The sequence below is a fragment of the Tachypleus tridentatus genome, chromosome 8 (assembly GCF_004210375.1).
Source record: "Tachypleus tridentatus isolate NWPU-2018 chromosome 8, ASM421037v1, whole genome shotgun sequence".
Classification (NCBI taxonomy): Eukaryota; Metazoa; Arthropoda; class Merostomata; order Xiphosura; family Limulidae; genus Tachypleus; species Tachypleus tridentatus.
The window spans coordinates 61,716,748-61,744,437 of record NC_134832.1 but is presented as its reverse complement, the minus strand read 5'-3'; the positions used below and the strand labels follow the sequence as shown (position 1 = coordinate 61,744,437).

The window sequence follows — 27,690 nt, the reverse complement described above, 5'->3', positions numbered from 1 at the left end:
CACTGTATTTAGAACTTGCTTGTAAATACAACCTTTCTATATCACATTAAAAAAAAAAAGTAAATGTAGGGATGACTTGTATCAATCTTTCAAAAACAATGCAAAAAAAAAGGATGACATTTGCATCATTCCCACGTAACAGAGCAGACAAGAATTAAAATACAGCAATACATCTATAACTATTCAGTTGCAACTACGTCTAATTTATCCTACTTTTTACTGTTAAAATTCTACTACACTGTGTGGCTGTGTTATTCTGTTATCCCTCTTTACAACTACAATCAATCACGCATGAGGCATTTTATAGCAGTAGCCTAACCTATCCTACAAAGACATAAACAGAATACAAATTCAAAGTTTATTTATACACTAGGTGACAAAGAAAAATCATTTTACCTTACAGCTTTCAATAAGCTCTTCCTGAGATGCCCAGTTCTGATTATGCGATGAAGCTCGCTGTGCAGCTGCTATGTTCTGGGTAGCCATCGAAGCAGCATTTCTTGCAGCATTCTATGGATAAACATACAGGGGGAGAAAATTACTACGAGAAAATCAAGCTGCACTTTAGGCTTTGCTGGAACAAAATATAATTATATCCAATGGTTTTAAAATAAATCTGCTTAACAACAAACTGGATACAATTAATTTTTAACGATTGATTGGTTGGTTGGTTTATTTACTGTTTTATGGCACAAAGCAGCTAGGCTATCTGCGCCAAACGTCCAGTAAAAAGATAAAAGTAAATTTAGTAAAATTTATGAAAGAAAATTAAGGTAAAACAAAACAAAGTTAAAAAATAAATGAATAGCATAAAACTAATGTTTACATCTAGTCTACAACGTCAAGAGAAAAACTACAGTAATTCAAGTTGTAAAGGACTTTCTGTAACATGTCTGTAATAATCATAACTCGCCAGGAAGTCTAAGAGGTCACCTGAAGTTGGCCTTTTCAGTGTTCCTAATTGTTCATATTTCATTATTTTTTCTTTCTTACACCACCAAAATTCCATATGCTGCTAAGCAAACAGTACATTTTTATTTATATATCAAAAAAAAATCTTGTAGAAATTCTAATTAATAAATATTTTCATTTCTCCTTTTTCATGATAATTATTTGCACACTATTAATTTAAAACTCATTACAATTTCAGTTTTCTCTCTCTACAACAAACCAAGAATGCTTTAATACATGTGCCACATTGCATCAGAACACATTTATTTTTGTACCGACTTTAAAACTTCAAATGTGCTCTTGCAATGACAAGTTTTTATTAGAGTAAAGAACTCATAAGCATTAAATACCTCTATCTACAGTACTTAAAAAAAGACACAGAATAAGGAACTGACCTGATTAACTAATTACTCCAAGGAAAATTAACAATAGTTAGAATTTGTATTGGTAAAGTGTTACATGAAGAAAACTCTTAAACAATAAGGACTGTTTAATCTTTGAATTTAATGCACAATTAAATGGTACACACTCTTAAGGGTAAACCTTGAGAGACTGTATACTGAATGTACTTTAAAATGTTATGTATATCCCAAAATGAAAGGTATCAAACACAAAAAGAAAAACAGCAAACCTGAGACATACAAGTATATTTTAATCTGAATAATTCAAGACTTAACCTTCTTTGGGTGTTTTTTTTGTTTTTCACCAGTACAGCAAGTTTATTCACAACTGGTTCAACTTCATTCGCAACAAAACAAAGTGCCTATTAACGCATCAATTTCTGCAAAGTTATTGTGTGTAATATCTGGGATAGTTATAATGTATATTAATCTTTGCTTACATGTGTGTAAAATATCTGAAATTTATATAAATGAGAAAAAATGCACTTTCAAGTATGTAAAAATATGTGTCAGGCACTTGAAATTGAACTTCAAACACGTGCACAACTGTTGGAGTGCACTTGTATATTTGTTAAACAATCTTCTAATTTTTGAAACAAGCCTCCACATAACTAGTAGTCACAGAACATACCTCGAGTCTGTGGATCAACTTCTTCTTTAATGCATTGCTGGCTGCAGCGTTTGTAGCAGTTCTTAACTCCTCTGCAGCTCGTCGCAGTGCATCTTGCGACTCGGAATCATGTGGATTACCAGCACAACCCTATAAGAAATATCAGAAATACTGAAACCAATGGAAAAATAATAGTGTGGATTTAGGTTTTGCATCTTTTTCCTGCAATTTCTAAATGAAGGCTTTATTTGAGAAAGTCTCACAAGTAACAATCTCCAGTATGAGTCCCACTAATTTTTATAAATTTAGTGATGGCTTTACTGTTTTTTGTTTTTTTTATCACATATAAAATAGCAAGATTACACCCATACGAAAACTTTTTTTTGCCTTGAACATAAATACAGAAGTTTGAAACTATTAAAATAATTGCTTTCCAAAAAACATTTTGAAACTATTATTTACAAAAAAAGGTGTTTTCCTAATGCAGACCACTAAAGTTTATGCATATAATTAAAACAGCATTAGAATTCTGTAAAAAAAAATGTTTAATTAAATGTTAATATATAATGTTAAAATACATATTTATATGTGCACTTCCAATACTAGTTAAAAACATTACCAACTTAAAGAGCAATACAATGAAGCCTTTAGAAAAATGCTAATTAATAATATAAAACTACAATTAACCACTAAAAGATATGTGGAAACTATTAGTCATTACATAACATTCCATAAACCACATAAATGTTACTGAGAAAGTATTATCATTACTACAATATCCTTATTCTAGTCCAATCAGCTTAAATAATTCATTACATAGACACCAAAAATTTACGAGGAAGATAGCAGATGGTATGATGCTTGGAAGGTAGCAGATGGTATGATGCTTGGAAGGTAGCAGATGGTATGATGCTTGGAAGGTAGCAGATGGTATGATACTTGGAAGGTAGCAGATGGTATGATACTTGGAAGGTAGCAGATGGTATGATACTTGGAAGGTAGCAGATGGTGTGTCTATTCATTTTTGCTCAAGGCTACATGAGTTAATTGCAGTATCCACCTCTCTAACTTTGAAATAGCAGACAAGAGAAAAAATAGCTAGTCCACATTTCTATTCACCATTTATTGGTGAATACATCTCCAAAATTTGGAGGGTGATTTGTTTTTTAAGAAAGAGGCAATGAAGAGACATGTATGATGGAACCTCTGATCCAAAGTAAAGCACATTAACCACTAGGCTATGCTTGGCTGTGGTATTACAAGAATGAGCAAGGAATGAGCGACTTGTGAAGAACAAGGAAGAAAGTTTAGATTATTTACTCAAACTGACTGGTCTGTCATATGATGTTTTCTTTGACATAGCTCAAAAAATATTTAAACACAATTAATAAAAGAGAGATGCTTTAAATCTTTAACTGATTTATTGATTTCTTTTGTTGAAAAAATTATATCTTCTTCAAAATAATACAAAAAATGTTATGTAATGAAGGTAAAACAAAAAAGTATAAAACCAATATTGACACCTAGTCTACAATGTTAAGATAGAAGGCAGAGTACAAGAAGTTGTAAGGTATTTACTCTAGCAAAAGGTAATGATCATAACCCACCAGGAAGACTAACAGGTAAGTTCAAGAACCATCGTCAGTCACCTGAAGTTGGTCTTTCCAGTCCTGGTTCCGGGTTCTGTGTCATAGCAACCAGTATCAAAATGTAAAAGAATAGAAGTTTTAAAAGATACATAGCAAAATTGTAACAATGAGAAGCCAAATGTCCAGTAAAAAAGATAAAGTCAAGTAAATGGAGTAAAATTTATAAAAGTAAATGAAGGTAAAAACAAAACAGCAATTAAAACAGAAAATGGTGTAAAAACCAATGGTGACATCCAGTCTTCAAAGTTGTAAAATATTTACTCTAGCAAAATGGTAATGATCATAACCCGCCAGGAAGACTAACAGGTAAGTTCAAGAACCACCGTCAATCACCTGAAGTTGGCCTTTCCAGTCCTGGTTCCGGGTTATGTGTCATAGCAGCTATTATCAAAATGTAAAAGAATAAGAGTTTTAAAAGACACTCCGCAAAATCGTAATAATGAGTAGCCAAATGTGCAGTAAAAAGATAAAAGTCAAGTAAATGGAGTAAAATTTGTAAAAGTAATTGAAGATAAAAGCAAAACGGCAATTAAAACAGAAAATGGCGTAAAAACCAATGTTGACATCCAGTCAACAAAGTTGTAAAGAACTACCTGTAGCAGAATGGTACTAAAAAGTAAAGTAGTAAAAGTGTGAAATAATATGCAGCAAAAGTATAATAACAACTCGCCAGGACGACTAACGAGTAGTTCAAACAGTAGCGTTAGTCACCTGAAGTTGGCCTTTCCAGTCCTGGTGTCGAGTTATTTAATGTTCTGGCCATTGTCCAATGTCAAATTGAATGAGAGAGATTAAAACTGTAAAAAAGGAACCACAATTAAATGAATAAATATGCAACACTTAAATGAGATTAAAAAGATTAATGGCCATTAAAAAATTAAAAACATTATCAAGGTGGACAGAGTCACCATCACCAATAACTCTGTCCAATGTTACAGACTGACCCTGGGAAAAAATATGTTTAAAATATTGCCGTCGTTGAGAATTGTAACGATGGCAAGAAAGTAAAACGTGGCTGATAGTGATTTGAGTGTTACACAAACTACACATTGATGCATCAGTTCCAGATAAAAGAAAATGATGAGTTAAAAAACTGTGACCAATGCGTAGCCTAGTGAGAACAACTTCTTCCTTCCCGAACTTTACGGAAGCTAGATGGCCAAAGTCCAATTTTGGGTTTGATTTGAAAAAGTTTGTTGTGGTGTTGCTCACTCCAAGTGGACTGCCAGCTGGCACGGAGCCGAGCCTTGAAGACAACACCATAGTCCATGTACGGAATAGGCATAGGAGTGATGGTGCTGAAGCAGACATATTTAGCTGCCATGTCTGTAAGCTCGTTCCCGCGAATACCAACATGGCCTGGTATCCAGAAAAGCTGGATTGAAGTAGCTGCTAATGAGAAATGGGCCAGTCGGTTTCGAATATCAGCGAGAATAGGATGTGAGCTAACGTGTAGCGATTCCAAGGCAAGTATAGAACTAAGCGAATCAGTATATATAGTGCAGTTGGAGTACTGCTCAGCTGCAATATGATCCAGGGCAAGAGATATAGCATACAGTTCAGCAGTGAACACAGAAGCTGTAGAAGGGATTCTGCGCGCAACTACTGACCCATAGCAAACCATAGCAGAGCCCACTGAATTACCTGATTTGGAACCATCTGTATAAATGGGAACTGAATGATTGTTTGAAAGATATTCATTGAATAAAAGACGGTACTTCCAATCTGGAGTATCTGCCTTTTTAGGTGACTGAAAGAAAGGTCACATTTGGGGCTGTAATAAGCCATGGTGGGATGGGCGACCTGTGGAATCTGCAATGTTATCCAAGGACAGACCCAATTCATCCAATTGCCGGATGCGAAGGCCAAACGGAGCAATGACAGATCGTCTGTTCTGAAAAAGTACTGCCCACCGAGGAAGGAAAACACATTTCCAGGTGGGATGCTTTGGTAAGGAATGAAGTTTCGAAGTATATTGTAAAGATAGTTGCAAACGGCAAAGGTGTAGAGAAGGTTCATGAGATTCAATGTATATACTTTGAACTGGAGAGATACGGAAAGCCCCAGTGCAGAGTCGAAGTCCTTGGTGATGAATGGGGTCCAGCATCTTTAAAGCCAAGGGTCTGGCAGAGCCATAGACCATTGATCCATAATTGAGTTTCGATCTAATAAGAGCACGATATACCTTTAACATTGAACAGCGATCTGCCCCCAACTGGTAGAAGAGAGAACACGGAGGATGTTCAGTGCTCTTGTGCATTTGACCCGAAGCTGCTTTAAGTGTGGTATAAAGGTCAGTTTACGATCAAAGATAAGCCCCAAGAACTTGGTCTCCGGACCACTGGCAGCAAAACTTCACCAATATGAAGTTCAGGATCAGAGTGAATACCCTGTCGATGGCAAAAGTGCATGCATACAGTTTTGGAGAGAGAGAAATTAAAGCCGTTCGCCAGAGTCCACTTCCGTACACAATTGAGGGCGGTTTGTAGTTGCCGCTCAATATATCTCATGTTTGACGACTGACATGAGATGTGAAAGTCGTCGACATACAGCCCATTCGCAACAGTGAGAGGGAGTTGTTCAGTGATGGCATTTATTTTTATACTGAAGAGTGTAACACTCAATACACAGCCTTGAGGGACTACAAGTTCCTGTACAAAAGAACGGGAAAGTGTCGAACCCACACGAACTTGGAATCTCCTGTCCATTAAAATTTTTAATAAACCTGGGTAGATGGCCACGTAACCCATATGTATGGAGGTCTCGCAAAACGCCATACCTCCATGTTGTGTCGTAAGCCTTCTCTATGTCAAAGAATATTGATACAAGATGTTGGCGGTTGAGAAAGGCTTCTCTGATAGATGTTTCAAGACGAATTAGGTGGTCTGTGGTGGAGTGCTGTCGACGAAACTCACACTGGGTGGGCGAGAGGAGGTTGTTTGATTCAAGGAACCAAACAAGACGAGCATTAACCATCCTTTCTAATGTCTTACAGAGACAGCTCGTCAAAGCAATTGGATGGTAGTTTGAAGGAATCTTGGGATCTGACCTGGCTTAGAGAAAGGTAAAATAATAGCCTGGTGCCAGGCATCAGGAAAAACATTCTCCTGCCAGATCCGGTTGAAAACAATCAGAAGGACATCAAGGGAAGCAGGAGATAGATGGTGCAGCATGTCATAATGAATATCATCAGGTCAAACAGACATACTGGCAGACCGATGAAGGGCCATTTTTTAGTTCCACCAGGGTAAAGGGACAATTATAGTCAAAGAAACAGTCAGTTCGAAAGGAAAGAGGTGATCGCTCTGCCCGAGTCTTGATGGCCAGGAAGGTGGAGGAACAAGCAGAAGTGCTAGATACCCGGCAAAAGCTTTCACCTAGAGTGTTAGCGATGTTCCGAACATCAGTCACCTCCTGACCATCAGAGAGTAAGATCGAGAGGAGGATAGAATTGTAGTGCCCATTAACCTTTCGAATCCTGTCCCATATGATCTTGGAACTGGTGGTAGAAGATATGCTGGTTGTGAACTTAATCCAAGATTCCTTCTGGCTTTGACGTCTTACCCACCTAGCATGTGCATGGGCCCGTTGGAAAGCAACCCCGGTTTGAAAGTGTGGGATATCTACGAAAAGTATCCCAGGCCCACTTTTGAGCCTTCCGTGCTAAGTGGCAAGCAGGATTTCACCACGGATGAGGATATCGTGGAAAACGTGTCGAGGTTTTAGGAATACACTGAGCAGCTGCATGTGTAATACAGTCAGTTACCGCTGCTACACAGTCGTCTATTGATGGCTGATTTACAATGGCAGGATCAAGTTCTGCGAGAGCAGTGAAAGTGGACCAGTCTGCCTGATCCAGCTTCCACCGGGCACGCTGGTAGGGTGGCATCGACCACGCCAGTCTCTCTCAAAAGGATCGGAAAATGATCACTGCCTAGTGGATTACTGTCAACCCTCCATGAAAAATGGGAGAATAATGAAGGGGAGCAAACTGAAAGATCAATAGTGGTAAAGGACTGACTAGGTGCATGAAAGTAAGTGGAAGAACCAGTATTGAAAAGAGAAAGATTGTGATCAGAGAGCATCCGCTCTACAGATTGGCCCCTCCCATCAATAATAGCACTTCCCCAGAGGGGATGATGTCCATTAAAATCCCCTAGGATTAGAAATGGAGATGGCAACTGTTCAACGAGAGCATCAAGATATGATTGATCATATGTCTCTCCAGGGGACAGGTACAGAGAACAAACAGTGATGGTATGACCCAAGGAAACACGGATGGCTACAGCCTCCAAGGGCGTGTTTAGTGACAAAGACAGGGTGGCCACGTGTTGATCAACCAACAGTGCCACCCCTCCATGTACTCGACCATCACACAACCTGTCATTTCTGTACAGAGAAAACTGCCGAATGGAGACAGTATCACTAGTTTTGAGAAATGTCTCTTGTAAAGAAAGACAAACAGTATAGTAGGAAGCAATCAGTGTTTTGATATCATCCAGATTAGAACGTAACCCTCAACAATTCCATTGTATCAAGGTGGCCATTTTTAACGGGTAGGTGAAGTGGCTAGAGAACCCTTCGGTTTACGACCACGTCTTTTTTCTTTACTGTCTTTAGTCGGAGGAGGTCTATCAACCTCCATGGATCCTGCTCTGGGTCGGGTGGGCAGGTTTTTGTTATTGGAAGGGGAATCCAGTGACTGAGGACGAGAACGAATAATTGTTTTGTCTCTTGTGGTGGGAGAAAAGATGTATCAGAAGAAATGCCTGTATTTGAAACTGAAGGACGTGGATCTTGAGGTTTGTTGGAAGGTATGGGAGGAACAGAGATGGGTGTGGAAGTCAATTCATCAACCTTTTTAACCACGGAGGTAAAAAGGCTTTTCATTTGTTTTGAAAATGATTCTCTTGGAGGCACAGAGAGATCTGTCTGCACTCCCACTGTAGTTGTGGAATGAAGTGCAGCAGCATATGTCTGAGATGGAGTTGTGGACAGCAATTTTCGAGCCTCAGGATAACTAATGTTATGTGTTGTTTTCAAACGCTGCACCTCTTTTTCCTCCAACCATTTTGGGCAAGAATGAAAGTAAGAGGGGTGAGAACCATTGCAGTTTACGCAATGTGGGTTCATGTCACAGTCATAGGCATCGTGGTCCTTGCGTCCACAACGAGCACATGTCAGGGAACCACGACAAGATGTCTTTGAGTGGCCGAATCTCTGACATTGGAAACATCGAAGAGGGAATGAGATAACCTGCCTTGATGGTGGCAGGTGCACGTGGTGAAGTAAATGTTAAAACGAGGGTATTTGTTGGCAGCATAACTCCATCTTTGCAGTGGAGATGCCTCACTGCAGAAACTCCTTGAGTGGAGAGACCAGCGAGAATCTCTGACTCGGGAACGTTCTTCAAATCCCTTTCAACAATAACTCCTCGTGAAGAATTCAAGGTAGCATGGGGTGTAACCTCAATAGGTATATCCCCAATTGCCTATGAATTCAAGAGGAGTTCACTGTGTTGGGATGTGGATGTTTCAACCAATATGTCTCCAGATCGAAGTTTCTTTACTGATTTTGGAGAGCCAGCAAGTCCCTCTAGTCCCTTTTGAATAAAAAAAGGGGACATTTGCCCTAAAGGTTTTTCCGAAAGAGAATGTAATATAAGAAAATGAGGTGCGTGTGTTACTGATGTTGAAGATTGCTGTTCTGAGTATTCAAGACGTGGTCGCTTACCCATTGACTGTTTTTTTACAATTTTATTTAAATTTTTTGGAGGATTCATAGGAAAAAGGAAAAATTTCGGTACCCACTGACCCCACCCGCCATGGAGCCCTACAAGGAGACGCACTACAAAGTCATGCAAGGACAATGCAGCAAGGACAATGCAGCAACGCCAGGGTTTCGTGAGCACTATACTCAAACACCAGCATAAGGCACAATGTCCACAACACCCGTTGAGAACTTCCACACTGGTACTTGGTTGACTCTAGCCCAAGTGGACCAGCCGATTGACCCAGGGGGCCACCCAAAGGCCGTCTGTCTACAGGAATTCGAGGCCAAAGTGGTGTGTTAGGGTTAAACCCCTCAACCACCAGGATCCTCTCCTCCCCTTCACAGGTCGCCACGCACGGCAAACATGTGGGTGGATGTTTAGATCCCAGAGAAGGTAACCAGATAAAACAGAACCTTCCCTGGGAGGTCCCCTCACCACGTACAGGAATCCACACTGAGGGGTCCAAATAAAACTGTAAATAAGGTTTACTCTTTATGATCTAATTTGTAAAAAAAAAAACACAAAACTGAAGAATAATTAAACAAGATTTTTTTCCCACTTTAAGTACAAAAAATTTTGTTGCATATGTGTAAAAAATGCTACATTTGTCCAGAATAGATTAAATTCTAAGTTAATTTTTCATAATTAATTTCCAGCCACCTGATCCAAGCAGCTTATAGAAATATTACAATTTAATATTTTGGTAAAAGAGAAGAGGATGTTTAAAAAACAAAGCATATGAGTGACACACAGAATTGAAATTATCAAAACTATTAGAGAATTCTTAATTTTAATTTCTATTTACCAAAATCTTATACCTTGGTACATAAAAAAACATATACGTTAGATTTTTCTTTCCTTCCCCGAACTTCATTATCTCATTTATATTGTAATTACTTGCCACTGGATGAACACTGAATTATTTGAAATATGAAAACCAAAATAATAATAAAAAAAGTAAGAACTGTGTAGTAATTTCTTGGTTCAATGTTTACACTGCACATAAAATGTGATTTGTTCTTGTTAAAATACTTAGTTTTGAACTTATTGTCCACTGACTATAGAAAATATTGTTTATGTGTAAATGAAACTATACATCTACTCAGCAATACTAATACTATTAAATCCCATAACATATCCATTACCTTATTTAATTTTGCTTACTTGTTATACAGAATGTTATATTAAAATCCATAATAATAATATCAAATAAAATTACAAACTTGTACTAATGATTTTCGCACCTTTGCTGCTTCTACCATTCGAGTCGTTGCATCTGCTAACATTTTGGCTGCTGCTAGTAAACGTTTTTGTAAATCTGTGTCTGGTTGAGATTCAGCTTCTCCTTTGATGGTTTGAATAAGTTGAGCTGTTGACTAAAATTATATTTACAATCTTAATTATCCATGTATTTAAAATTTCTTTTTCACAAGTAAAAGATATAATTCTGTTCTAATGTGCAAGTTTCTTTAAATGACAAAATTCCTTAAAACTGATCATTTTATGACATCATTAACATAAAAAAGAATTTATAAAAGCACATGCTCATAAATATCTAAATTTATTTCATATGATATTACACATATTAAAATTTAATTAACATTTTATCCTATTAAAACTTCAGTAAATATAAACTTTTAACCACGTTATACAGTTAACTAAAACTTTTATTAAGACTATGGTGCAAATTTTGTAAACTCTTTTTATAGATGATAATGTTGAAGTATATTGTTACTAAATGATTTACTTCATAACTATTTCAGGGTTTTAAGGAAGAGCAAATACTACAACAAAAAATTACCCCTTCTTCAAAATATAATTTCATGCTTTTATTTAAATGTACTACCTTTTATTCAGCTGTAAGTATATGTTATACCTGAGCAAGGACCTTGGCTTGTCGAACCATCTCACTGGCATCACCTGTACTACTGAAAAGCTTGTCAGTGGCATCAAGAATCGTGTCTACAGCACCCTCATGCTCCGAAGATTGCCCATACTGCTCAGGAAGATTTCGTACATGATTTAACAGATCATTAAGAGCCTGAGTCACATCTGTAGCAGCACCCCCAAGTTCTTTTAAGAGTGTTTCATCCCTCACTGCTTCCTAAGACATTAATGATTCAAAGAGATATAAGTTTGGGTAGAATTGGGTGTCACATCACACAGAGAAACATAGAACTGTGTATAAAAAGCTAAATATATTCCAACTTTATGAGTCACTGTTATTCATGCTTACATGATATTTATGAGTAGATAAAAATTAGAAGATTATTTTAATTGTAAATTAAATTTTATGAGAAGACAACCATCTCAGTAAATGTTCTTGTGCATCTAAATCTATCAATTTGTGACAGTACCATACAGAACTAACTTCAGATTTTTCTCACAATGTTATTATTAGAATCTTCTGTCAGAATATTTTGGTTTTCTCTACATAATTTCTTTAAAATTCAACACCATAACTAGAACGATATAGACACTTTCTTTATGTAATCTTACATCAGAGTGAACAACTTTCTCAGATCAAACACTACAATTTTGTTTTACCCCATAGGGTAAAATAAAATAGTAAGTTCATTCGAAAAAAACAAACTTCAAACATGCACTGAAAATGCTAAATAATTGGGCTTTAATTATAGGTTCACTGATATAGCATAACTGGGCAAATATTCAATTAGATAAAACTCAAACTTAAATCTGGCATACAACACCATACGACACAACAAATAATAAGCCTAAAATTATTTCCAACAAAAATAAAGTTAATAAAAATTGCAATATTGCAAATTAATACCTGTGATAATATTCAGAAGAGAAAAAATTTAAAACCAGCACACAATATCTTACACAAAGGAACACAGAATGCAAGACTCTCTCAAACATACTACAAATTAAAGTATGAACCCACCTGACAAACTGTTACAATATTTTCCACAGCCCTAGCAACTTCTTTAGCTGCTTCAGTTAGCTGTTGTTGGCATGCAGAATTACAGATGGTTGGTGCAACTACCTGGTATCATAAGAACAAACACTACATACATGAAGAATAGAGACGTGAAACTTAAAATGCAAAAAAAAAAAGAGTCTTATTTCAATGAATTCAAAACAAAAAAAACTTACAGTACTGTGCAAAATTGTTAAGACAAAGTTAAGAATTAGATTTCAGGCTACTTTCAATGAAGGATGGAAGGTAAATCACAGATGAAACATTAAAATGTTATTAATCTTTGTATTTAGTTCAACAGAAACTCAGTGGAAATGCTCGAGGTCAACAAACAGTTAATATTTTGTGTGTTCCTCTTCTGTTTTAATAATTGTACAGTCTTTCAGTCATTGTTGCAACATATGTAATCAGTGCCCTTTGGTATTTTCCTCCAAATGTCTCCGATATGCTTCCATAATGTTTCTTTGAAAGTAACTTTTGATCAGTCAAGTTTTCCATCTATCAAACCCACATCTGCTCAATTGTTTTTGAGATTGGAGCTCTGTGGAGGTCATTGCAATGTTTAAATGACTCAGGCAGTTTCTTTCTTAGCAATTTCTGCAGATTGGATGAGATTATTATCTTCTTGGTTATAGAATATTTTGCCAATAATACACAAATCACTGGATATAAAATGGTGGATCAGTATATGATCATATTTGTGCTGGTCCATTATTCTATCTATTTTGAAAATATCTCATGTTGCTTCTGCAGAAGAACACCCCAAAACCATCAGACTGCCTCTCCCATGCTTTTTTGTAGTGTTATGTACTGAGGTAAGTATCTTTCCCCTTTCTTCCATTGGATGTTCAACTTATGCTTTGAACCAAATATTTCAAACTTGGACTCATCTGTCCATAATACTCTTTTCCAATCATTAGCAGTTCAGTTTTAGTAGTTTTTTTTAGCAAATTTCAGTCTCTTGAAAATATCTGGAGATCAAAGAAAAGATTTTTAAAAATTTTACACAACCAAATATTCCATCATCAGTAAGTCTTCTTGATACTAAACATCCGGACACTTTTTTGTCATTTGGTACATGGTTGTTTTTCTCATACTTGAGAACAGTGGTTGTCTTCCTTCTGTCCCCAAGGCTGCATAAATGAAGATACTTAACATCAGTGTTGAGATTAGGTGTTCTGCCTCTTTCCTTTCTTTATCTACCTCAGTTTCACAATCTAGGGTGTATGTAGTTGACCGTGTTTGGGGAGCATTTCAAGTCTATAACAATTTGTTAGAGAGTTCAACCACCATCAGGTAAAGCTTTTATATGAACTCTTTGCTCCACTGGTAATTTTCTATGATTTTTGGGCTATAGCATGACAATAACTTTAATATATAGTGCTAAACATGGTTTTTTGGCAATGTTTTTTTGTGGAATGCAATTAAAATGATTTCTTCTAGCATATGTTGATATCACATGCTAGTTCCTTTTTATATAATTAAGACACTCCATGAAGTACCCATAACAGCTATTTCAGACCCTAAATTTGATCAGTATGAACCCTTATGACATGCCCTTGGTACAAGTATTTGGAAATTCTAAACAATGATAAGTATTCTCATTCTGGCTCATTCAGTTGTTAACAGGGATCAGTGAAGCCTTACCATAGTACTGAAATTTACATTTCTTTAATGGCATGAATAATCAGCCTCATAAAATGGAAAAAAAGACAAAATATTCACTTCTTCTAACACTTTTGCACAGTATGTTTAGTGATTTCTTTAAGCACAATATTATTAATATATACTGAGTTTTTAGTGGGACACCCTGAGGATTTGTGAGGGTTAATAAAAAAAACCACTGTTTAGCCAAACACATTTAAAATTAGAGTTTGCTACCAAGATACCAAGTTTTACCTCATGCTCTTATGATGCCCTGTTTTATTAACGTCAGTGCTTTCTTTCTTTCAGAGAGATGCCACTTCAAGGAGTTTAGTTAATGTCTCTAGGAGTGATGCATGACAACAGATGTATGGCAAAAGCCATCTTTGCTCCAAAAGTGTTCATATTTCCAGGCTCACAGACAGAAAGAAGACAGCAATGAGAATAATTTGTACATTCGTGTCCACCGTTTAAAGTAAAGCATAGTGTCAAACCCTCTCCCATTATCTGCTCCAAAGAAAAACTAGCAATTCATCCAGGTTTAACTTTACAAGATTTGAGGTCCACAGATGGTCAATACCACATTGAAGAAGTTTCTCTGCCAACTCTGATATTTCTCTGATGAACTCTTCACTCTCACCTTCTTTGACGATAATGTGTTTATGGAGATAAAGCACAGTATTATCCGAACTCTTGAAAGCCACAGGAGTTAAGATTACCTGAACAAGGCAATGGATGTACAGAAGGACTTGGAGACAAGGGTCAAAGTCATGGTGAACAATCTCAAGCTTTTAAAAATCACAGGCATCAGATTAAACCACTGGTTATCCAAGAACTCAGGCTAATAAGAACAAGATGAAGAATTTTTCAAGGTAAAGAAATTTACAAGCAACTTCAAGTTGTCAACAACATCGCAAAGGTATTGTGGCTCCCATAAAAGAATACAGCCAGATGAGAACCAAAAATAATACCTCCTTTTGATGGTCAAGGAGAACTGATGCAAGGAAAAGCATCAACATTAATGCTGCAAAAACAAACGTTGCTTGATTCTGTTATATGAGAGCACACTGGCAGCTTCAAGGAATTCATTCTTCTATGGTTCTGTAGTGTATTTATTTGTGACATTTTTTAAAGTTCTTACCCTCAACTGTTTCAATAACACTTCCACCAGGTATACAGTTTTTTATTTGTTTGGGCAATTCACTATGTGTGTGATCCACACTGTACAGCACAAGCAACATAGGATGAAAAACATCAAGAGCCAGTGAGCAACACTTTAACATGCTTTGTCTACTTTTGTTTCTGGTGAACTGTTCTACAAGTACAGTGTGTCCCAAAAAAAATTAATTAATTACTTTAGAATTTTATCCCCAAAATAAGGGCCACTGTATTAAACAGATATACACAGACAGTTATTACAAATATGAAACAAAGGAAATGGGCAATATCTGTTTTATTTCAATTGTAATTAGAGAAAAAAAGAAATGTGCTAATTGGTTCATAACATGCAATAAACTATGTATGTTTAACAATTTTGTTGACAAATTTAGCACAAAATACACAAGCTCATATACACATCTGCACGTGTTAATTATTTACACTATAACGTTTAACGTAGTATTTGTACCTTCATAAAATTTGGTAGATGTTTGTGAAATATTACAAGTCTTTTGAACAGAAAAATAAGACTTTTTAATGAAGTATTTTTACTATAGATTTGTCTGTAAACATAATAAGACTTTTGTTACTAATGAGTGCAAAGTGATTTTCATATTATGATTAAAAAACTATTGCTCCTCATATAAATCTCAAAAATCATTTGTACAATCTAAAACCTCCTAAGTACATTTCAAACATTTGTTTACATTTTATCTATTATTTTCTCTATCTTAACTCTATACAAGACCCATCAATTTGACTGACCTTGTTACCACAATAAAAACCTGGGAAATAAATGTTTTTGTTCTACAATGACTACATACATTGAGTTTAAACAGTTTAAATTTCATAACATTATACACTTATATTTATTTATTATTTCTAATATACTGGTTTTTTTAGCAGTGCCTGGCTAACATTACAGAAGTTTTATTGATGTAGTGAGTATACACTCGTGTTACTTTATCCAAGAATATAAGACTGGCTTTTACAAAGTAACCTATCTTGACTGTAATTTAATAGACTAGTATTTTGTGAAATAGTCACATTTCAGTTTTATTGTGTGTGTGTGTGTGTGTGTGTGTGTGTGTAAAATTATAGATTGTTTCTGTTTTGATCTTTGGCTACTCTTTTACCAATGAATTGTGAGAATAACCATCACATTATAATGCCATCACAGCTGAAAGGGAGAGCATGTTTGGTAGGATGAGGATTTGAACCTGTGGCCCTCAGACTGTGATTCAAGTACCCTAACTACTTGGCCATGCCAGGCCAGAATTATAGAAAATAATTATCTCTTCTAGTTATGAGATTAGAACTTGTTTGTTTCTAAGCCTTGTCAAATTTTACACATGGAGAATATGAATAAAAATAAGCATTATAACTTTGCAATTATTGAAATATTGTAAAATTTGTAATAAACTACAATATTTTGTCAGTAATGTTGAAATGCTGATAAAAAATTAATAGTTAATGGATTTAATAAAGAAACTTTAAATAAAATTATCAAACTATTCTGTAACAAATATAAGAATGTATTAAATAAATATCAAGAGTGAAAATTAGAGAAATTTTACTTAAAATTTATAATAATTATTTTTTATTTATGAATAAGGTAATTTAACAACTTGGCACTACTTTATGTGGATGTACACCTTGCTGCATATAAAGGCTTATATAAAGGCATGATACAGTGAACTTAATAAATGGATGGTGGTTGGGAGTCATACGAGTTTATTTAGATAACTGGAATGGACTCTTCATACTAGTATAATTCATTTACTGGAGTACCAATTAGTGCCTTTCTACCATGATGGTGGCTGGAATGCTAACTTCAAGAGGTAAGTTTTTAACTTACTTACTCCCAAACCTTATTTTTTTTTCTTATTTTAATTAGTTCTTTTTTTTTTCTTCTTCTTCTTTACTTTTGAGAACAATTATCTTCCCTCAACTGTCTGCAGGCAGTATGATATAGATATGGAAATATTGTGGGCTTAAGCACAGACATTTCACTCTCCTAATTTCTATTTCTATACCTATTGCTACTCCTCTTTATTTCTTATGTGAAACTGACAAACAGAGGTTAAAACTAAATTGTGTATCCCCACTGCAATGTGGGTCAAACTTCTGCAGTCACCTCCAAAACCTATGATACATTTTATATCCCACATTACAGCTTGTACACTGGGATCTGTTCAATTAGTGCAGTGTTTTTTGTTTATTTTTGTTTCAGCTTGTTTAACAAGCTAATATAATTAGTCAGAGGTTTGGAGTTCCAGTTTTTAATGCTGTCCTTCCTTGTGATTTTGTTCACTTAACTTTACTGGTATTAATTGTCTCTAACATATACATAGTTTGAAGTAACTAAAAATCATAAATTACTGTATCAGTATCGCAGAATTCCAGTATAATTTATCAAGCCTTGGGTCTAAAAACTAGAAAATTTTGAGCTCACTAAATACTTATCTTTACTGTTTGACATCCACAACGAAAAGAATGAATTTTCCAAGTAAATGGTTTGAAAAGGCTCAGAAAACTACACAAGGAATGTCCCGAGTTTATCAGAGTTGTAAATAAAGTAGGTGTACATAAAGTGTTTTCAAAAATGGGAAGTACATTTAACAAAACAGACAGAAGGTGTAAATTTAGATTTTAGCTTGTCAATATTGGTAATTTGAGTTTCCAATTAAAAAAAACTATATACTTTATATTTGGACATCACAAACATCTAATCTATACCAATTCTGCACATACAAAAATCAATATTTAGGATTTCTTTCTTGATATTTACTTTTAAATTCACCAATGTATCATATTATTTGAATTCTAATCTACAATTTGATACCAAACTTCTTGACACACATTTATAAATAGTAGTTCAATAAAATTTTGAATGCAAGTCAACAAACGTTATACGACATGACCTTTGACCCACGGCCCATAGTGATAGGGTTAAGTAGTGATAAATATGAAAATATTTTATTATTCCTACAAAATAAATTCAGAGAGCTAATCATTTACCTTTGCACAAGCAACCAGCTCAGAAGCAGCTAAGGCACAATGAGTTGCAGAACTGATTACTTTGTTCTGCAAAACTGAATCGTCACATCTGCTGGCCACATTCTTGGCTTTCAAAACTAATGCTGCAGTTGCATTTGCCACTCCTTTAGCCAGACTCAACAGAAAATCCTGACAAAAAGTAATAAAATTATTTTTAAAACATATTAAAAGTAGCTTATGGACAAAACATGAAAGAAAATTCTAACAGTCAAAGTACGTTCATTAATTTGTTTCCTTTTTGCAGCACCAAACCATGCAAAACAAACCAGTACCAAAACAAACTTAGGTCACAACTAGCCATACTGGGATCTTTATTTCACCAAACCTAGAAAACATGTATTTTACACACATTTTAAATATAAGCAATAAGAACAGTTTTTAGTTACTTGCTTCATTTAAGGTCAAGTTTACTTTTCAAAGGTCTTGAAAATTTGCATTAACTGTTTTTGTAATTGCTTTCAAGTTAACTCTTTCTATTTATTCAAATCTTATTCCTACTTTCAGTTATTAAACTCATTTTATTCACTGCTGTGATTGTGGTAGATGTAAATACAAAAAAGAGACTGAAATTTATTTTTTTCAGGAACATTTTCCATGAAAAAACAAAGTTTCTACATTTAAAATTTTATGATAACTGTACAAGAAACAGTAAAGCTTTTATAGTGCAAATAATTGATCACACATATCTTCTAGATAAGGAAATATACTTAAACATAACAGTTTTTGTGGTTCCTAGCATGAAACTGCACAAGTACAATCACTTGGAATAAATTAATAAGATTAGAAAAAATCAGTTCCTAAACAGACAATGAGATAATTCTCTATTCGATAGCTTTATGAAGACCAGAACAACCAATAGTCTGATGGGAATTTATAGTAATCAGGTACATCAAAACTGACAGGATTAATCTGGTGGGAACGTATAAATATCAGTTATCACTATAATTAACTTTGACATCAACATATAACAATCACATACATTTATTTTGGATATTCTTCCAAAGCTACTTAAGGGTTAAGTGTGTTAGTCCTCCTATTTTTAAACTCACATTCTAGAAGGCAATTAATCCACAGCACTCACTGTCAATTCATGGGTCATCCTGACAAAATAGTGAAATTGGATCATCTAACTTACAACAAACCTACTACCACAAAGTGTGGAGTGCAATTCTGAAACAACAGGATGTGAACTGAGAGCCATAAGGTTTAAAAGTGGGCATGCTAACACTATTTAATGCACAGCCATAATAAAGTACAAATAAACTAATAGTACCATATGATAATCAGTTATGATTAATCTGATTGTACCTTATAATAAGTAGCCTGGCTAAGACTAATCTGTGCAAACTAATAATGATGAACTCAGTAGCAACTTGGTGAAAATGACTGATGGGAAAAGTATTAAGCAGATCAAAAGAAAAATACAGAATAATCTATTTATTTTCCACAATCTTAATGTTTAAAACACAATTTTTTCAAACTTACTTGATACTAACCACATAATAAAGAAACAAAGTTCAATAAATTAAAAAAAGTTTCTTAAACCATTATGGAAAAAAGTCCTTTTTAACTGAATATTACCTGTACTTCCTTGTCAACACCATCTTCTTCACCAATGGTGTACAGGACGCCATGGCTAGCTTCTCCAACTCGTGTAGCAGCTTGGATTAAGTTCTGACGAGGCTAAAAATAATTTTGAGACTTTCACTTATTTTAATTATTCCAACTGGCATTTTTTTCCTCTTTTAACATGTTTACAATTTCCTGTTTACTATACAATTTATTTTGCAGTAATATACATTTTTATCTTGCTCATAAAAATATTTTTTCAAGTAAACTCAAATACACTTTATACCTCTAAGTTACACACTAATGTTTTCCTTTTTTGTATTTAAAACAAAGCCATTTAGTGGGACACCTTAATAAAATTGCAGTGCTGAACCTTCAACAATATAAAGGGTGAAAAGACAAAACTACAAGCAACATAACAAAACCTTTTTTATAAACAAGTATTTACACAAACACTGAATCAAGCTGATATAATAAAGTTCCTGGCAATGGCATAGCTAGGGTTTTCAGTGCCCAGGGACAAAGTCAGTTTTTGCACCCCCTCGTTACAAAATGTAAGCCATAATTCCTAATTATGTAACATCAATTTGGCGCCCCTCCAATTCTGCACCCGGGGACAGATGTCCACCACCAAACTGTATAAAGAATGTAACTATAATTATGACACTGTATTTAACATTATGAAACTTTGGCAAAAGATTATTATTGGGAATTTTTCACAATATGACCATAACCACTAATTATCAAATAAGTAACTTTTGTCTACAAGTGGGAAAGCAGAAACCTAACTTAGTCAAATTTTCATATTCAACTGATTATACTAGAACTGATATACAAGTTCATCCAGTGAACCCTTCAAAATAATTTTATCTGATGGTAGCAAGTATATAAAATACACTAAACTATCTATAAAACTGTCAAACCTCTGTACTATCAGGTTCAGCAGCTTTTAGTAAGTCAAAAAAGGCTGAGCAAAGGCCTCGGGCAGCATCAAGTAACTTGTTTCCTTCTGCTTCATCCATAAGAGCAGCTATCATTTTTATATCTTTAGACATTTCTGGGAGGTTGGTGGTACTAAAGTAATAAAAAAATTGAATACATACACACGTGTATATAATTAATTACATGTGTACTGTTTCTTAAATACTAATAATAAAATGTAATTTTATAATTACTTTTGACAAAAATTCTGGATGGATATAATTCACTTTCAGTCATAATGAGTCTTGCTAAAACTTTACTGTTTTGTTGTTTTCTAAAGATATTTTCAAATTTCAGTATATTAATATTAAATCAACTTTTTAAGTATTTGTATTTTTTAATGATTAAACAGTTAATAAGTTTAGTTATCTTTTTAGAGATAGTAAGTTTTGCTTTTATATAGCCGTATTTACAAACCAAAAACATTGATACAGATGTAATATTAAGTATAGGAAATATTATTATTTTGTATTTATGGCAAACCTACTAAAGGCTACTTGCCACCATCCCTAATTTTGAATTACTAGCCAGAGGGAAGTCAACCACATTATGAGACTGACTGTCACTCTTATAATGCATATACAAGTTAAACTGAAGGAAATATTCTGTAATATCAAAAACCAGAGAACTATAACAGAGACAACCCACACCAATTAAAGAAAACAGACCAGGATCTATCAATTAACACTTGTAGTGCTTAACCCTTAAAAGACAGCCATCATCAATTGCTGCTGCTACCTACAACATTCCCACTGTTTTAAGGGTTAAGGCAAAGATAAGTCATTAACAAAAATGCAGAATATACAGGTGGTAATAACACTAGAAGCAGGTAACATAAAAATCTTGACACAATGTATCATGTTATATGTTATTACTATAATAACAAATCAGTGAAGACACCAGTGATTACGCTTATCTCGTCCACCTTCAAGCAAAACCACAATCTTAATATCAATGATATTTGGATGCTTTTATGATATGGGATTATACATAAGACATCAGAAAATTGAGCTTTTAGGCTGTTCTTTCATACTCCATGAACAACATAACCACACTAATATCATATACAGTTTTTTAAGAATGACCGTTTATAAAAAACCACAACATATATCTAAACCAACACCACAGTTTCTTCAGCAGACTATTAAAGAACTTGGCACAGAAATCAAAACACTAAACACCCCAGTAATACAAGCATATTTAGATTTTTTTTGACATAATTAAAACAAGATGATGCATATCTTCTATTTGTTATTAAATTAATGGACCAAGTACAAGGATAAAAACATTTTATTCCATTCCATTATGACTTGTTAATATGCTGAAAACTGGGTAACAGAGAGATATAAAATCTTACATGATATTGATAGCTGCATTCACTCCAGGATGGTCAACTTCATCTGGAGAACCTAAAGATTAAATGGTAAAGTTGTACAAAAACAATTGCATTTCTGGTGATAAATAAACACATTGTTCAAACAACTCCTTCTACAAACCAATTATTTCAAACAATTGCAATAAATCTGAAAATAAGAAGTTTTGAAGAAGTCACAACTATATTTAAATGTTATAAAAAAAAAAGAGTTAAACTACAAAAAAATTAAACATTTTTACAGAAAGACGTTTTATCTGAAAATTACTTGATTTTAATATATAATGTTTTTGTTTTACTTTTAAAGAAAAAAGTCTTTTTAAAACCAATATTTAATATCTATAGAGTGTAAATTTTACTTGAGGTAAGATCAACAATAACATTACAAAGACAAGTTTCATATTAAATAAGTCTATACTCACCAGATGTCAGTGTAATCACCTGTGCTGTTGCAGCATTCATTGCTCCAAGATGAGAAGACACACTTTGTTTCTTGACATCAAGTGTGTTCTGTTTCCACTGCAATGAAGCAGGGTCTGTTCCCATTTCAGGAAGATCTGCTTTCTGTTGCAATTCTTTCTGTGCCGATTCTATGGCATCTCGTCCTGTATCAATTGTGCTAAGTAGAGCCTTCTGTGGTTCTGTCAGCGTACTATGAATTTTTGGATGTTGTGGCTACAAAATAAGTAACAGTAATGAAATACGTCTCAGACTATGAACATTTTCTTGAAACAGCCCAAATTAAACTTTTAACTTTAAGGTATTTTGAAACAATTCTAATATAATATCTATGCACATTATGTTTTTCATGATATCAAAAATATTTAGCAGGTTGATACTGAGATTTTATGGAATTTAAAGATGTTGCTAATATTAACAGTGTCAGAAAAACGTAGTGTTTCCTTATGCATCATTATCTTTGTACACATATATAAAAAAGAAAAGATTTACTGGTAATTAATAAACACGAAGTAAAAATGATTTATTATTAAAAGTCTGAATCAACCAATCTGAAATTTATTTTGGACAGAAAGAAATCACCTTTAGAGCCTACAAAACAAATTTTAACTAAAACATGATAGCAAGATGTAAACTTATATATATATATATTATATGTAATAATTTGAATAAAATCACAACTATTCAATCAGACATGTTAAAACAATTTTTATGATTAAAAAAGCAACCTCTATTATAAGTTTACAGTTCACTCTTTTAAGGTTTTACAAAAACAAATAATGAAAACAACAACTGTTAAATGAAGATTTTTATCAGTATTAGGAAATTACACACAGTACTGCAACTATGTAACAACATTAAACACATTTACATGATTAGATCCTACCTTTTAAAGAAACTGGGTAAACAAAATTTATTGTCATTGCATACACACAGAGGTTTAAATACTCTTTTCATTCCTTTTAACAATTGTGCCAATAACACTTGCTTTTTGTTTAGAGATATCACACATACAAGGGTTATTAATACTGAAAGCATAACTATGTATCATATACATTTAATTCAGGTGATCAGTCAAAAACACAAAGAGCCCATCACAAAACTCTCTACTTACTATGGTAGGAGAATGAGCACTATGAACTTGTCCTTTGACTTCTCCATACTGAGCACCTTGCATGTGGCCTGTGTTATAGCTTTGAGTGCCTAGAGGTTACAGTTCAAACTACATTATTTTCAGTAATATTTCATTTGAAGATCAATAACAAGCCTTACACAATTACAATCTTTTGTTATAAACGATTATGAAATTAGAATATGTGAGCAAATAGTTGGTAAGTCCATCACACGCACACAAGTAATAATGCTAACTAAAGGATAATTAACTCTATTTAGATGAGACATAAATGTATTCCTTATAATTTGTGAAGTATTTTAGAAAGTGCCTAAACTGGAAAGCCAAACATTTTGAATTGAAACTTGTATGACACATCAAAGGGGGAGTGACTTAGTGCTTACATTAAAATCATTCACTGTGAGCCCAAAGAGCCGAGTTTTCTCTTACAAATACTTAAATTAGTTGTCCTTACCATTCTTATTGTGTTTCATACAGTATATCTATATTATTCATATAAACTAACAGGATAATATTTGTTTTGTACTTTTTAGTTAGCCACTCACACACAAAGATAAAGGTTATCTGGTTCTGTGACGTATACATATAGATAGCCAACTGGTTCCTTCGCACATGAAATGCAAGTTTTTAATTATTATAATTTTTTTTTTATATTTACCATCTGTTGCACTTCTCATAACACCAGGGACTGCAAGTGATGCAGAGTTTACGTGAGATAACTTAGCTCCTGGAGCATGCTGCATAATTGTGGCTCTATTCAGAGAAAAAAAAAAAAAAAAAGTGTATATTCATTTAACTTTTATGCAACAATACGTCAACCTTATACAATTAATAATTATCTAGTGATAAAGATATCAACAACTGAGCTTATAAAAGACAGGCCAGAATTATAGACAGTTATATCAAAGTCCTACATGAGAATATGCTTATCTGTCTTGGCTTATTCCTGTACACTGAATTACAAGTCCTACCTAAAGTAGTAAGTATAACATTTAGTTATAGTGATGATGGATTAGCTCTAAGAGTTGTAAAATTATTTACTGCTATCATTTTAATTAATAAAATATAAGCATCACTCAGATCTAATCAGAATTTGTTGTGAAATGTAACAAACAAATTAGGTACTTCTACTACTTAAATGTCAGATAAAACCAACTTACTCAAATTATAAAATACTTCTAACTTACAGTATTATATTAAATTTCAAAATATTCATCCACTGTACTACATGAAAAACACATACACAAATATATGTAGCAAACTGAAGTCAGAATCTAAAATACAAAAATCTTGGAAACAAGTTAAAATATTTTCTCAGCTATACACACAGTATCTTACTGTGTATGGTGTGTTTTGAGTTGCAACTAAAAGAACATTTACTCTTAAAAATGAAAATTTGAAATTTTATAATAGTGTGGCTAGACATAAAACAATCAGCAATTAAAACCTACAACAAATTTAACAATTTCCACAGTTTGAATTATGAGAATTCATACAAATATCAAATATACAACTATTTTATTTGTGAATATCACACAAGCTGTAGAAAGTTTCAAATTAGTTTATCCTGTAGTTTGTTTTGGCAATACAATAAAAAACATGCAACAGATGTTTTGAATCTACAAACAGAGGTGTGAAGAAGTTAAACCAAGTAAAAAAACGCAACATAAAACAAAGTTCCAAATAATGATAAGAATCTATTTCTTTTAACACTGTGAATGAACTGCATTTTATAGAAAATTTTAAGTATACAAGTATGACAATTTCTAAACTTCAACTGCTCATTTGACATACAGGTAATTAATTTATTGACGATTAACAGTCAACACATTCTTAGATATTAGAATAAAATCTTCAAAACAAAAGCTCTATTTATACTGCAAAGTAAGAATATTTTTAATTAAAGTACTTTTCCCCATTTAAGAAATATATAAAAACTAAAAATTTTACTTTTCAATACTAACCTTGACCTCTCCTGCTTTTAAGCATGTAGATAAAACAATTTTTTTTAATATGACAGAGAACGAACTTTGAAGAAAAATATCAACATTCTGTATTATATTACACAGACTAAGGCAATAATTCTGTCAACTATATTACATTATTATTAAGAATATACAGTATATGCAGAGATTTACATAATTGATACAGATGCAATAAGAAACAAAACTTGAAAGCACAAAAGGGTGTATCAAAACAAAAATTAAAAGTAACTTTTCTTGTTTGTTTTCACTAAGTTTTGGTGTGTTCATTTGTTGCTTGGTTACTTTATAATTTATGTATTTTTGATGTATATTTTCAATTTGAAATAGAAATATAGTTCCAGTTTGGCAAACTTTACACTACACTTTAATACTGTAGTTTTGTTGATTAGTTACAAAACCTGCAATTTTAATTAAAAGGACGTTTAATCAAAAGCTGAACAAAGAAGCATTTAATTAACTGTAAAATACACTTTGTTTCTTTACTGATGTTTTGTTCTAGTTTCTAATTAACTGAAATAATAGAGAAATTTTTTTTTTGCATATTGATAAATTAACTTTACGAGTGAATACTGAGCATCAAAGTACCATATTAACAATTATTTTTATTTCAGCAGATACTACAACTCAATAATTGTGTTACTAAATGCAAGTAATGTTATTAATGCTACACAAAAATGCTAATACCAATAAGTTAGAGAAAAACTCTTCCAAAGACTCAAGTTTGTGCACATTTTATCTACTGGCAATGTTCTGAAACTGAAATTTATATTATTTTCTTTGAAATGTTTATTATAGTTACATCTTTTGTTGTTATTTATAACTACAATAGGAATGTAACATTTCTATTATGAAGGAATTACATGGGTTGAAATCAATGTTTAAAGCAAAACAAGATGATCTCTTTGTATTCATTTAAAGCCTTTACAGCACAGTGAGTATATCTTTTAAAAATTTGGAAATCTTTCAGTTTTTAGTGAAGTATTTTTAATACACTACAATAAAAATTTGTCCATGAATATACTGAGTATATGTTTTAAATAGTCCAAGTGGAAAATAAATTCCATGTTAAAAATACTTTTTCTCTTCCCAAATTTCCTTTGTATAAGCACTAAAACCTCCTAAATACATTTCAAGCATTGTTCTTTCAGTAAAGCTTTGTATTTTATCTCTTATTTTCCCTCCTAGCAGAAAACAGGATCAGTCAATTTGACCAATGTTGTAACCACTAAAACAAAATTAAAATAAATTATCTTTTTTCTTTCTAGATTGACTTCAAATTGTAACATGAGCTACATTTGTTTACCCTAGGTAGCTTTAAGCTCATAACAATATACATCTATGTATAGTTAAATGTTAGTCTTTTATTGCCCTTTGAACCACATCTAACTATTATTCTTACCACTATAATTTGTAAACCACTCAGGACACATGCAGTACAAGTTATGTTATTGAATTAATTACCCATGTGCTGCTCATGTGTTTGCATTGTAAAACATTTCTAACATGTACATTCTGATAGGTTATATGTAATATATAATTACATGTAAGAGAAAACTATGAACATATCCTGACAGGTGGGTGTGGCAGGAGGGTTTGATTTTCCAGTGATAGTTCTGTAGCTAAACAAAACCAATTCTATACTGAATAATTTGTATTTACTTTCCTACTTCTTCAAGGAGTGGCAGAAAAGAAATAGAGAAGAGAGAAGACAAGATGTCTGGAGAAATTTCAGGATTTTTAAAAAATATTTCCTTGTAAAATTAGAATAAAAAGTTATGCACTATTCAAATATAGATTGTTAGCTAACATTTTATGTTATATTAACTGGTATAACATAAACAAAAAGTATTTTAATAAAATTTTGAATCTAAGACAAACTTTTTTTCATGTGTAGTAAAGGATACCTGGGCTGAAAGAGTTAAAGAAAACATTATCACAATCAATCATGAGCCTCCACCAAACAGTTTGAGTACAGTAGGTTATCTCATTATATTTAGATTCA

The 27,690-nt window shown here is 33.4% G+C and overlaps 1 protein-coding gene across 3 annotated transcripts in view; it reads right to left on the bottom strand.

Annotated features, from left to right (window-relative positions):
- The window catches only part of LOC143222495 (talin-1-like), a 106,844-nt gene that overhangs the window by 40,804 nt on the left and 38,350 nt on the right, over positions 1-27,690 (bottom strand). For all 3 annotated transcript variants that reach the window (XM_076449098.1, XM_076449100.1, XM_076449099.1), the window contains exons 15-26: positions 24,362-24,456; positions 23,686-23,774; positions 22,535-22,787; positions 22,098-22,149; positions 20,683-20,833; positions 19,772-19,873; positions 18,152-18,319; positions 12,293-12,394; positions 11,261-11,488; positions 10,629-10,760; positions 1,984-2,112; positions 397-510 (exon numbers count right to left, since the gene is read on the bottom strand). In XM_076449098.1, coding sequence (XP_076305213.1) covers positions 397-510; positions 1,984-2,112; positions 10,629-10,760; positions 11,261-11,488; positions 12,293-12,394; positions 18,152-18,319; positions 19,772-19,873; positions 20,683-20,833; positions 22,098-22,149; positions 22,535-22,787; positions 23,686-23,774; positions 24,362-24,456 — 1,615 coding nt within the window. The remainder of the gene's footprint in view (positions 1-396; positions 511-1,983; positions 2,113-10,628; positions 10,761-11,260; positions 11,489-12,292; positions 12,395-18,151; positions 18,320-19,771; positions 19,874-20,682; positions 20,834-22,097; positions 22,150-22,534; positions 22,788-23,685; positions 23,775-24,361; positions 24,457-27,690) is intronic.